This window comes from Panulirus ornatus, chromosome 31 (assembly GCF_036320965.1).
Source record: "Panulirus ornatus isolate Po-2019 chromosome 31, ASM3632096v1, whole genome shotgun sequence".
NCBI lineage: Eukaryota > Metazoa > Arthropoda > Malacostraca > Decapoda > Palinuridae > Panulirus > Panulirus ornatus.
Genome location: NC_092254.1, coordinates 7,971,382 through 7,985,552, shown reverse-complemented (window position 1 = coordinate 7,985,552; position 14,171 = coordinate 7,971,382). Strand labels below are relative to the sequence as shown.

At 36.2% G+C, this 14,171-nt stretch overlaps 1 protein-coding gene across 2 annotated transcripts; it reads right to left on the bottom strand.

Moving 5' to 3' along the window:
* LOC139758802 (major facilitator superfamily domain-containing protein 3-like) lies at positions 1-11,846 on the bottom strand. 2 transcript variants are annotated; one of them, XM_071680618.1, is made up of 5 exons: positions 11,700-11,846; positions 9,282-9,450; positions 6,893-7,026; positions 5,241-5,389; positions 1-2,582 (listed from the first exon to the last, which is right to left on the bottom strand). In XM_071680618.1, the coding sequence occupies exons 2-5, from the start codon at positions 9,419-9,421 to the stop codon at positions 1,620-1,622; spliced, it is 1,386 nt and encodes a 461-aa protein (XP_071536719.1). In that variant the 5' UTR covers positions 9,422-9,450; positions 11,700-11,846; the 3' UTR covers positions 1-1,619. The 2 variants fall into 2 exon arrangements, with proteins under 2 accessions (XP_071536719.1, XP_071536720.1); XM_071680619.1 differs by lacking the exon at positions 11,700-11,846 and adding an exon at positions 11,291-11,403.
* Positions 11,847-14,171: the final 2,325 nt, after the last annotated feature.

Genomic DNA, 14,171 nt, shown 5'->3' with positions numbered 1-14,171 from the left:
TGATATTTCTTCATTTATTCCTGGTGCTACCTCACAAGGAGACAGGGTCAAATATAAAAAATAAAACACATTTTTAATATATTCACATTACATGATATACAGCATAGAATGTCTACTGAGGCTAGACCATCCCACAGTAAGTATGGTTGCTGTTGCTGCATGGAAATGGAAATAAAATCTCAGTAAAAATCCTACAATCAACTATTTACATCGATGTGAATCCAGTTCTAAGTCATGGAACCTAATCCTGTTTTTCTCATATGCCCTTTGGACAGTGATTCATGGTTCTGGCATTTGAGGTGATTTCCAGGAATGTAACCCTAAAAGTAATAAGGAAATACTGTATGCAGGTTAACCTTCTCTCATAGCCTGGTGCATGACTAAAATCAAATAAAAACAAGTTTAGGATAACAAAAGAAATGTTGAGGAAAAAAGTCCACAGAAGTGCTGAAAAGTCAAACAGTACAGACGAAGATGATGCGGAGACAATTTAAGAATGCTTTACTGGAAGCTGTCATAGCCATGTGTGGCACTGCATGTATAAGTTGCAGAAAGAGAAGTACAGAATGGTGAAATAAAGATTCAAATATGTTGGTAGTTGAGAAAGAGAATATGATAGAAGCTTCTACCAAAAAAATGTGATGGATAAAGAGTGTAAAGAGGATGGTAAGTACAAATGAGAGGACAGCAAATGAAGATCTCGGAAAACAAATGAAAGTTTAAAAAGAAAATAAAGTATTTAGAATGTGATAAATAAAGACAGGCAACTGTGCAAGGAACAAGACAGTAGCTTGCAAGACTAAAAGAATGCTAACAACAAATTGTGAAGTTTGAAAGAGATGGAAAAACTACAAAGAATTGAAAAGAAATGGTAGCAAAAGAGACAAGTCTATTGGTAAAGTAGAGTTGAAGTAAAAGACAGAATAGATTCATGGGCATATGAATGCAAGGCATAAGCTCTAGTTCAAAAAAGAGAAAAATTAAATGTTTGGGGTGAGGATGTGCAGAGGAGGGTTGACTAAATAAGACATAGTAAGATAAGTGAAAAGTGTGGTAGTAAAAAGATATGTATGACAGTAGCAGAGGGTGTATTGAAACAGTACAGATTTGGGGTGAGGGTGAGTAACAAGAGCCTAGCTAAGAGGGTATCATGTTGTTAGTAGAGGGAACAAGATGGTAACCTAGGAGGTGGAAGGACAGTATGAAAGTGCTTTAAATGACTGAGGCCTGAACATGCAAGGTGTGAAGCAGGCATGGGATGATTTGAATTGGAACATTGTGGTGCATAGGAATACATGTGCTGTCAATGGGCTGAAACAGGATATTTGAAATGGGCAGGGGATACCATAAAGGTCTGCAAGGCTTGGCTGTAGATAGGAGAGGCTTTTGTTTCTACGCATTATACATGGCAACTAGAGAGAGCATGTGAGCATATCAGGACATTTTTCATCTGCTCCTGAAATTAACCCACAATATGGGAAATGACAAACTATGAAAAAAAATATATACATGTATATATATATATATATATATTACAATTATGATCATTTTCATACAGCATGTCATGCATGTGACCATTCATCTCTTGGTACGTGGCAACACAAACAGAGCAGTTTAGTTTAATCTTTTTTCAAACGACATAATTTGTCAGGCATAGTTATCAAGACTAACAGTGGAAGTGCACTTAAACAAGTAAATAATGCAAATGTCCTTAACATTCCAGTCCTATCAATAATGAATCCTGCAAGTGTTGCAAAGAGCAGCTTCCCAGCAACCTCTATGGATGCCAGTGTACTATAATGACTTGCTCTTGCTTCCTCACTGCACTCTCTACTGACCCTCATCATAAGGGTGAATGAAGCTGTAGATATCACTCCACTACTATAGCTTAATAAACACAAAGATAAAATTCCTAATGAATGTACAATAATTACATTTTCATTTCCTAAAGAAAGTTGCTGAAAAAGGAAAACCACAAAACACTGAAACATAACAATAAATAATCTAAAACTGGAATATGTTATAAGTACAGTCTTAATACTAGTTCTTGCTTTTGCTAAAACAATCCCCCCATAAAAGGATCCCAATATGGAAAGTCCCTGACAAATGGTTCCATTCCAAAAGGCTAAACTTTGTTTTGATAAACCCATATCCAATATGAATAATGGCATGTTGTTAATGGCCCCTCTCTCACCCATTTTATACAGAAAAACATAAGTACTTAACCATAAAGTTCCTGGGGTGTGAACAACTTTCTTCAAAATTGAAAATATTTGCTTCCACTGTGAATCAAACTGGGGTTGCAAGAATCCTTCTGTGGCCGTAATCTTCCTTGCATCTTCCTCAACATTGTACAAAGGAGTCTCATCTGATGTTATATTTCTGGTATCACCATCACTTTCTAATTCTGGTTCTGGGCAAACCACTGACAAATTACTCTTGATTGATAAACGAGATGCCCATACAGCAGTAAAGAAATACACAAGAGCTAGGGTGACGAAGGTTACTGGCCAACTAGTAAGAGCCAACAAAAAGGTGAGTCCTGCACCACCTACAAGGCAGCCAATCTTATAAAGAACCACCTGAAAGTAAAGGAAAAACAAACATTAAAATTCTTTCAAGAAAGGTATGAAGAGATAGATGAATTTTGCAAAAGTAAAAACATTAAACTGTGGTTGTCACAAATGCATTCAAAATTCATTAAAAATTTTGCTCAGTTTTTCCTATGCCCTCATAATCTTTTGCTCAAAGAAAAATGGAGAGGACCTAAAAACAATTATATCACTTTCATAACATAACTAAAATCATCAAAGAGTTTACATGAAATATGATATAAAAGTTGCGAGATAAATCACGTGGAAGCTGAACTCTGAACTGACTGACCTCATCTCACTAATGCAGGATAGCTCATGCATAACTCTCTCCATATGTCATCAAATTCCAAATCAATATTTGTCATTTTCCCACCACATAATCCTGCACTTAGTTCCACCAGATCATTATTTCTCTATATATCTATATCCATATGCTTCACTGTTGAGTTATACTTCCTTTTCATCCTTGTTTGCTTCATACAATATTTTCTTATCACAGCATACATCACTTAACTTTCTCAAGAGGCTCAGTTTCTGTATTATAATACTGTATGAAGTGGAATGTGTATACACTTAAATAAAAGCAAAGCTTTATTTCAAACTGCACCCAAAGTTAAGCCACAACTTTGAAAACAGCTGGAGAGCAATGGAGCACTGATACATTTGTTTAATATTAAATCTGGATTCATGGACAGATAAACTCCATGTGAACACTGCACCATTTTCACTTGCATGTAACTTCAAAACTTAAGCATTTTCAAGCAACTCCACATGAGAAAGTACCTCCCTTATCAATCTCTCATTATTTCAGAACTTCATATAAGAAAGTACCTCCTTATCAAAAGCTCATTAGTTAAGGACATATTTTCTTGCATACAGCACACTATGCTGTTCTGTTTGTTACTTGAAATTATCAAAGAATATCATATGACAAAATAAAGTACTGTATTGGTAGGACTTCTACTTTCATAATACATTAACATCCAGTCTTACGTTAAGAGGAGGTTCCATGCTTGTTTACATTAAACCCATATGAATGGACAGAGGATCTACACAAATGCTACTGCATCTGCATTAGTATTTACATTAAAAGCTTGAACAATGTGATGCAAGTTTGCAAAAGAACGTACGTTTAAATCGTTGATGCTTCTGGAAAATATCTCCTCACATACAGTACAGCATGCTGTTGTGTGTAATACTTGAATACATTCAAGATTATCATCATCCAGGAAAACAGACTGCTTCATTAACAAGACTTTATCCACTCTGAGATCACATCAGTAAATCCTGTTATATGTAAAGACTGATGTATTTTCTTGTCAAAAGCAAACCAACAAATGCTGGACTGTTACTAATTTTGAAAGGGCTAAAAGATTTTAAAAAGAGTAAGTCTTCAAGACAGCTAGAAACTCAATAGGCGAAGGAGACACGTGAGGAATTTCTTGACTGTTTATATCTTACACCTGCATACCTTAAAAAATGGTGTAAATGGACCATACACATTATTCTAAAATTGGTATAAATCATTCTTTTCTCATCAAACTTGATGGCCGTTTCCCACATCAGGATACATAGACAGACAAACACCTGGTGAACACTACAGCACTTGCACTCATAGTTTGAAACCCTTAATCCTTTGATTTATGTTCACAATAAGAAGCACCCATGTATTAACCCACTCATTTCATAAAGCCCACAGCAGGAGGTTGAAATAGGCTTCTTAAATTGGCATCAGGCAGAACTTAAATGTGTAGGCCCTATGTATTTGGATTTTCCTCCTGTTACTGAAGGAAATCCACATTTACTTACAAGATATCTAAAGCCAAGAATTACTCTTGATGCAAATATTACACAGTGATCTTAGGTAGTAAATAACATCTTATTGACTAGTCAAGGAAGTGTGGCTTTCCATCACTATGGCATGTGTTGCTATGTGTATATGTGACAAAGCAGCATCTAATACTAAAAATTATTAGAGAATATATGTATTCAAAATATCATCATTAATGTGAATAGTGATTTGCAGGTAATTCAAAAGTGAAATGTGACCTGTAGAGAATAAGCAATATGTATGTTGTCAAAATGAAGAAGAGATTCAGTTCATTAAAAAATTCAACTTGTCATCAGCAAGACATGCATCAATATATATAATTTTCTAAACCCAAACTATTTTGGGAGTAGAAAGGTACAATTCTGAGACAATCTATATAATAACTCGTTAGTTTTCTAAATAAATTTTATGGAAAATGGGTGTTATAAAAGTGATGTACTCTACATGTATTGGGAGACAAAAATGACTTATTAAACCCATTGTGTCATGACATGAACAAAATTGTGATATTAGATGATTTTTTAGATCTAGGAAAGTCTTAAAAAAATGGCATATAGCATTGCATATACCATAATTTCTAGATGCTCGAAGAAAGAAAAAAAATGAATGCCATTCCACTGCACTTCTTAAAGTCCTTCATTAATGTCTCATTTTCTCATTGCGACTTCACACAAAAGTATTACCAACATTCATTTCTATTCCAATAATCTTATAAACTCCTTAACCAATTATTCCAAATATTCAAACTCACTAAACCATCATAGTAATTAAAAAACAATCTAAGGACCAATGCAATCTTTAATCCTTACACTAACCTGTACTGTGTTTCCTAAGCCAAGCTGATCATCAGGAAGTATTTGAAGAGCTAATCCATCAACAGTTATATCCTGTACTGCTGAAAATACATTGAGGGCCAGCAACATACATCCTATGCTCATTGTATTCTCTGGGTTTATAAAAGAGCCTGAAAAAAAAATCAGGCGCTGAAGAAAATTCTTTTTCACTCATGAGTAAGTAAGGTTGTCAAAGAGGATATATGTGGATGGTCAGCCTTATAAATACAAGGGAGCCTAAACTCAAAATGGAAGGCTGCCACTTGCTTATTGGCAACGATATTCCTTTGCAACATACTGGAAAGTTCAAACCTGATATGGATACTCATCTACCCAGTACTACACTGTCCAACCAAGGCTGACTACCACTCAAAGGAAAACTCCAAGCAGGGCATGAAACAATTGCAAATTTGAAGCTAAAAACAATGTATCTGACATCAAGGGACCTGGCAAAAGTATATAACACAGTCAAAGGTGTTATGAAAAGATGGTATGGGATGAAAACTGCAAGAAGCAAATAAGAGTTTCTATCATGAGAGTAAGGCATGTGTGCAAGTTGGAAGAGAGGATGGAGGTTGGTTACAGATGAAGGTGGGTCTTTGGCAAGGGTGTATGATGTCACTATGGCTGTTCAATCTGTTTTTGGATGAGGTGGTGAGGGAGGTATATTCAAGGATCTGGGAAAGATGGACAGATATGAAGTCTATTGTAGCAGGGGTTGGGAGGCAGTTACTGTGTGCTGATGATAGAGTTCTGCTCACAAAGTCAAGCAAAAAAACTGCCGAAGCTAGTGTCTGAGACCTGGGATAGATTGTGAACAAAGAAAGTGAGTTGATGTAAATGAAAGCAAGGTTATTAGGTCCAGGAAGGAAGTGAGACAGGTAGGCTGGTATGAGACTGAATGGATAAAGCTATAGGATGTGGAATATTTCAGATACTTGGGAGTCGATGTGGATAGCAGCAGATAAAACCATGAGAGCTGAAGTTAGCCATTAGGTCAATGAGGGGGATTAAGGTTCTGGATGCAATGAGGAATGTGTGGAAAGAGAGCTCAGTGTCCAGGAGGTAGTAGATAAGGTCCTGAGTGCAATGAGAAATGTGTGAAAAGTGAGGATAGTGTCCGTAAGGGCAAAGAAGGAAATGTCTGATCAAACAGTAGTCCCAATGGTGTTACATGAATGCAAGGCATGGGCCACAGATCAGAAAGTGAAAAAGAGCGTGAATGTGTTGAAAATGAGATGTGTGGAGGGTTGATCAAGTGAGAAATGATAGAGTAAAACAGAGCTGTAGTATTATGATAGCAGAATGGGGTGTGTTGAAAAGGTTTGGCCATATGGAAAGGCTAACCATGAGGGTAAACAAGTTGGAAATGGATGGAAAATAGGAAAAGGGGTAACCATCGAGGAGATGGAAGGATGGAGTGCAAGAAACTTCAAGTGCTCAAGGCCTGAACATGCAAGAGGGTGTGATACAAAAAACTGGGAGATTATGTTAGGTAAATACGTTAATCTAAAGTGGAAGACTAAGTCAGATAAACAAGTTACCCTATCATCAATTTTAGAGCAATGATCAAAGGGCAAAATCCTCTACTGTGTGACTAAGTATGTAAATGAAAAATGTATACTCAGAGATACCTGTATAAGCAGATATTCCAAGAGCAAGAAGCGATGTAAGCAGCCACAGATACCTGCCACCCCACACCTCCACTACTGGCGCCCATAATCCTTTAGCTACCCATGGCACCAAGAGCACCTTCATCAAAGAAACACTGGAAAAAAATCAGTCATGTGAAAAGTAGTGTCATTTCAACAAATCATCCTGAAAAGTCTTTACACTAACATTCTTAATGTCATCTGTAATGATAGACAACCTCCCACTTGAGAAGGGCTAACTTAGTGATGTAACTAGTTCTGTAAAAATCATAACAAACAATACAAAAAAAGCCTCAGACTTATGCCCCTATCTCACAAATGATATGCTTAAAACATTACCATTCTATTAAAGCTTCCTAAAACGAGCCTTTAATTTGAAGTCTGCAATTAACATTACATAGTGCAAAAATAACAAAATCAATTCAGAACTTCATATACTACAATTATAATATACACCTCTTTATGACTATCCATACAATCACATGTCTTTTTATCATTTATTGTTTTTAATCCATTTTTCCACATCACCATTCATCAACCCACTAACTTCACTGTCACAACTTACATTGATTTATTCAAAAAGCAACTTTTCATCCTCTATTCTTTCAAATTACTTTAATCATAATTTACATTAAAATGTCATATCATAATCACAATCCATTTCCCCCAAACCCAGATTTAGTGTCTGCAGTGTAATTGTCAGCCTCAGGTGCCTCCCACACTCACTAAAATTAGTGCAGGCTGAAACATTCCAAGTATATCCAACACATTTAACTCACAGCAACATCAATATGCCTTCTTTCAATATCCATTATCCCTTTCAAAAATTTCAACCTCTAATACTCCATTTTCCATTTCTATCTTTATCGTTAACATCTAGCTGGCTTTCCTACAATACATAACGATGGCCAGAGAAAAATTTTCCTTACTTACTGAGAAACCACATCATGTACACACATATCTTTCTTCCATCTGCCCTGTAATGCTTTGTCCTGAAAATTTTCTGAATGTCTCTCAATATCTACTCTAACTAGCTTCATTCAAGATTTTTTCTTTGGTCTCTTTCTACATACCCTTACAGTGAATGCACTTCTATCATTTCACCATGCAAATTTCTTCATCAAAACATACTTTCCTTAAATTTCCTAATTTTTTAATCTGTCTATCATAGGAGACGTTATATCAATGGGGAGGGTTCTTTATAAAGCTGATAATATCAAAGGATGGAAATGAGAGTGACACCATCTGGGGAAAAAAATGGGAAGGGAAGCTTCCCAACAAAAAAAAAATAATAAAATATAATCATTATTCTTATTTGTTTATTTTGCTTTGTCGCTGTCTCCCGCATTAGCGAGGTAGCACAAGGAAACAGACGAAAGAATGGCCCAACCCATCCACATACACATGTATATACATACACGTCCACACACACAAATATACATAACTATACATCTCAAAGTATACATATATATACACACACAGACATATACATATATACACATGTACATAATTCATACTGTCTGCCTTTATTCATTCCCATCGCCATCCCTCCACACATGAAATAACAACCCCCTCCCCCTCATGTACACAAGGTAGTGCTAGGAAAAGACAACAAAGGCCACATTCATTCACACTCAGTCTCTAGCTGTCATGTAATAAAATCAAAAATTTAAATCTGATTAAAAATAAAAAATATAAAAAATTATCACTGGATATATATATATATATATATATATATATATATATATATATATATATATATGTATATATATATATATATATATATATATATATATATATATATATATATATATATATCATGATGATAATTTTTTAATCACAACAGTTACAAAAGCTTACAAAATTATTAGCTGCACCAGCAAGACACAGTGATGTCAAGTTCAGGTGGGCTCTGGCAACAATGCCTCTGCTTTTGCTACAAACACCTTTCCCTGCTTCATTGTGGTTAACTTTCATTGCTCAAAAAGCTTAGGACCATAAAATCAATCTTTACATGGTTTGCATACAAATCACTATCATCTTCACATAATTCAGGATCAACTACATGGTTCTCTGAAAACAGCTAAAAAAATGATTGTGCATGACCAACTCAGCTACCACCCAGGCTTGGCATACAGCCTTGAAAGAGAGCCAGAACACATCTATAACAAATAACTGTCAAGTTGCCTAGCTCATGCAAAATATGTGTAATGGAATAAAGGGCTTAATTAAAAATGACATGACTAAGTACATATTTCCTACAAATGCATCCAGTATATGCAAATGGAAATTTCACATCAATGAGAGGGGATCATGTTTAAATGGTGGTTAATTCTTGTTGAGATAACTGTATTCACCAAAGTCCACCCACCTTGAATACTGCAAGCCAAGTGATCGAAGCTGAATTGGAATGAACTTGTCCTGCAAGCCATATGGAATTCCTTGGACTAAATAAAGCCACCCCAAGGTACACAGTGGCATAGCATTCTTAATGTATCTCCACTGCAACATCCTTGTCGCTACAATCTTCTCTTTCTTATCTGTAATGCAGGAAACAATTGTGTGTAAGTCTGGAGACTTAAAAGGTAAATTATTCATTCCATGATCTGCATAATCTAGTATATCTGCTAACACACTAGCAAAGAGATACAGATACTGATGATGCCAATAAAGAAGAAAAAGGTCCAGCAATAGATAAATATTAAGCATTTGTAATGTTTTCTTTAAAATGGTAATTTCTACCTTGGTGTGGTTTACTTTTCAAGCACACCATAACAATTACAATTTGTGTATAATCTAATTTGTATATTATCACTGACTCTGTTCCCAGTCTCAATGGGTGGACAAAGCATGTATATACATCTAATTAAATCATTCACACACATCCTCATCCCATGTTCAGTATGTTACAGAGAAATGTAAAATTCCACAACAATAGAAGTGCTTGTTACCTTTTCACTTGCATAGACCACATGTGCAGTGAGTGTGAGAAGTCTTCGAATTATCCTTAACACCAGAAGGTGTTAAAATTTTTTTCAGTTGGTGGATGCACCTTGATGCTGACAACCATAATTACCCTGATAGCAGATAGGCCTAAAGCCCAACAAACCAACCAACCTTCATTATGAACACTGAATTAATTCATCGAGATCACAGCTACCACTGACTTATCTTAATTCAAAAAATGTTTACATTGCATCTTTTCTTTACAGTGACTGTTGTGGCATGGACAATACATGCCCCAATAAAGGCAGAGTGAATCAGATGAAAAGAAAAAGAGTATAAGAATATATATATATATATATATATATATATATATATATATATATATATATATATATATATATATATATTTATTATATTTTATATATTATACTTTGTCGCTGTCTCCCGCGTTTGCGAGGTATATATATATATATATATATATATATATATATATGACGAAAGACCTAAAAACTGAACCTAAAAACCTTCAAAGACTGAGGAAAAGCAATGATTATACCATTTAGATGAGTAAAAGGACTGCATACTGGTATCTACTAAATGTCATGGAAAACTGTTCTAATCACATGAAATTCTGTGGCTAAATAAACAGTAAAACTCCAATTGCAGAGCATGATTTATAGCAATAAATCTTTATAGATGATATAAAATAAGGTGATGGTGGGGCTAATGTAAATCAAAATGATATAAAATAAGGTGATGGTGGGGCTATTGTAAAAGAATGGTTAGTGGAACACATAAGAAAAAATCAACAGCACCTAAAAAACCTTGCTAACCTTCCTAATAGTCGAAATTCATCTTAAATGTACAATATTTTAGTTGAATCATAGTAGTAAAAACCATGATTAAACATTGAGCTAATGCCAATGAATAACAATAGTGAAATGTCTTACCAACTCTCCTCTCCTTTGACCCTGCATTTTCCCCTAATATACATAACTCTCAGCACTATTAACTCATATAGTTTACTCACACACAATGATCCATACCACACATAACAGTTGTTATTGTATTCATTTACCAAAAAAAATTGCAAAACAAAATCACTCATCCAAAGGTAATAGGAATGCAAAGCTAAACTGAACATATACATAAGAAAATTCTCATCTATAATCAAGAACTTCTTTGCATAATTTCATTATATTTCGTCTTAAAGCCAACGATTTTTTCTTTCTGGCTCGAACAAGGCCGTGCTATAGGACAAGTTTTGTGATCTGTAAAGGCCGAAGCCAAATAATCCCTAACCCCAATTTATATACCATGTAGTGCATGTAAGCCCTTGCAGTGCATGTAAGCCCTTAACGCTTCACCTTACAGACCACCTGTATGCCCATGTCAGTGGCAGTTGCCATTAGAAGCCATAAATAATATATTGACCTGAAGACTACGGTAAGCACTTTTGCCCCGAGTGTGTGTATGCAGCATACCCAAGAGAGGTGTCGGTGATCACTTAACCAAAACTTAACCTAAAATTCTGTGGCAATGTAATCTGCCTCAGACTTGGTGGTACTTCACAACACGGGCATTCCACTCTGTCAAAGTTTCAGGGTTATTCCCACACTTTAGTTCAGGTTGTGTCCGTGTATATACATATACAAGTAAATACATGGTACATATATACCAAGTAAGGTAACAATATAAAACCCTCACCCTGTAACACACAGATATTAATCACAAATAGTACTATGTGGTAACTCGAGTCATCCCCCTCGGCCTATGTACTGTACAGATATGCTTTACACTTAAAATTATCCACTGACGGATAAAATGGAGGTTATGAACTCACCTTATGATCCTTGATCATAGTTATGTGTCTCTGTTTTCCACAGGTGAAGGAATAAGGGCAACATCCTATGAATATCACTTCTAGAAAGCACACAAGCCCCGTCCGAGTAAAGGCCTGGCGGGAGACGTCAAAGTTCGACATAATTCTAACCATCTGACACTGACTTGTGCTTAAAAAATGAAGATTTATTATAATTTTACATGTGATATAAGCATTTTAAGACTTAATTTGATATCTCTTATTCAAATCTAATATCAAATAAAAATTTCTGTAACCTGAGCAGTGTTTTTTATATATAAATGTATGAAATGATACCGAAGTCGTGCGAGGGGGATGAGACAAAATTTTCTTGAAGCGCGTGAATTTGTTGTCAACGTCAACCTTTGTCGACCATGTTCTGGCTGACAGAGTGTTTTTTAAGGCAGTGCGTGGATATATTTATACTGAACTTGCAGCTGATGAAGAAGATGAACAAAGAAGAGGTAAGTGATGACTTTGAACGTTGGGTGGAGCTGAGAATTTTTTATGGAGGAAGGGAAATGAGTGTTGTATATGAGGAGCCGAGTGTGGTCCAAACTATGTGCTGGTGTAACTGTTAGGCTGCTAGGTATGCGACTGATTTTAACTAGTGTACATCCAGGCATGTTGGTGCATGTGAATCTTCGTTTCACAGATTGATCAATAATCAAAATAGGGTGTTGTATATGAACATAGGAAATTTTAAGTGATCAGGGAAAATAAGGGAGACCCCTTTGATGCATCCATGTATCGGAGTGTCTTGTCAATTTCTTCAGTGTTGATTAAGGATGAGCATCATTTTTTTTTCTTCTGACTTTAGTGCTTGAGCTCAAAGGTTGCCTGAAATAACTGTCATGTAGGAAAAACCTTCATACATAAGTGGTCCCACATTGTTACAGTAAGCATGTAGATGAGGAGGTAGACAGGATCCCCCCCCCAATCTCTAGTTAGTCAACATGGACTTTACTTTTACTATACTAGGTAATAACGTTTTTAGTCAAACATGCAGAGGTTCTGGGCCCAAAGGCCAATGTTGAGAAGAGGCATGAAGCACTTAGATGACATAAATAGGTTCAAGTTCATTTTTGTGCTAACATTTTCCCGCCCAAACGCCATATTTGCAAGTGATTTTAAAAGGCAACTCTTCACATTGTGTTAAGACTTCCGCTCCTCCTAGACGTTGTATGTATATGTAAGTTAAAATGTACCTCATTCTTAGTAGCTTAAGCAGTAACATTAGTGATCCGACCAGCATAATTTCCGGCCTTCGAAATTTAATGTTGGGTGGAGATAAGCACGGCAGTCGAGAGACAGCTCGGACCCCAGGACACCAAACCTCCCCCGCCCCATTTCAAGAAGTGATTCGGCCATGTTCTTAGGCTCATAGGTACTATTTCTCTCTTAATTTTACTTTAATCTTAACTTGCTGAAAAGATCTTAAATTTGGACAGCACGATACATAGTGCTTGCAGGGTATTATGTAACGATGGCCAACGACCCCTTCCGTCCCCCCTACCCCTCTTTTCATCGGGGCTGGCGTTAGGCACTTGGGTGTCATATATTAAACTGACGTGGATATAATAATAACCATTTCTCGCCAAAACTTCATATTCGTTATTGCTTTAAGACGATAATTTGTATCACTGTGTCAAACATCCCTGACACCGCCAAATGAGCTTGCAAATCATGTGTGTTGATAGATTCCCGGCTAAACATCTTTACTTTTGATATTGAGAGACGGTAAGACCTCTTAGCCGTCGAGTATTTCTCGTCAAAACGTCGCTCTTTCCCGCCAAAGCCATTATCTCGCCTATACAGCGAGTTGTCTTCGTTCAATCTGTTCCTGTCAACCACCGCTCATTCTATAAGTGCACATCTTCACATTTTTCTATAAATGTTTTGCTTAGTTTCGTGCTATATCCTTAAGTCGATCTGTTCCTACATCTGTCGGGGAACTGTTCAATTATCTTCATCAGTATTTATTCACTCAAAAGGTAATAATTAGATCATTCCTTTTTTCTATGTAAACCTTCCGAGTTAGGCAAATTTAATTGCTCATCTCTAGTTCTTGTGCTTCACTAGATCTTATCCGCAAGGTTGTTTAATTTGATTATGGATGGGTTGGTTAGGGAGGTAAATGCACGAGTTTTGGAGAGAATGGCGAGTATGCAGTGTGTGGAGGATGAGAGGGCCTGCGAAGTGAGTCTCTAGTTCGCCGATGATAAAGCACTGGTGGCTCATCGAGAGAACTGCAGACTGAGTTCTGAAAAGTGTGTGAAAAGAGAAAGTTGAGAATAAATGTGAATAATAGCAAGGTTATTAGGTTCCAGCAGGGTTGAGGGATGAGTTAGTTGGGATGTGAAGGCATTGGATAGGGTTGATAGAGATGCTTTGTGGAAGGTCTTAAGAGTTTATGATGTGCGAGGTGAGCTGCTAGAAGCAATGAGAAGTTTT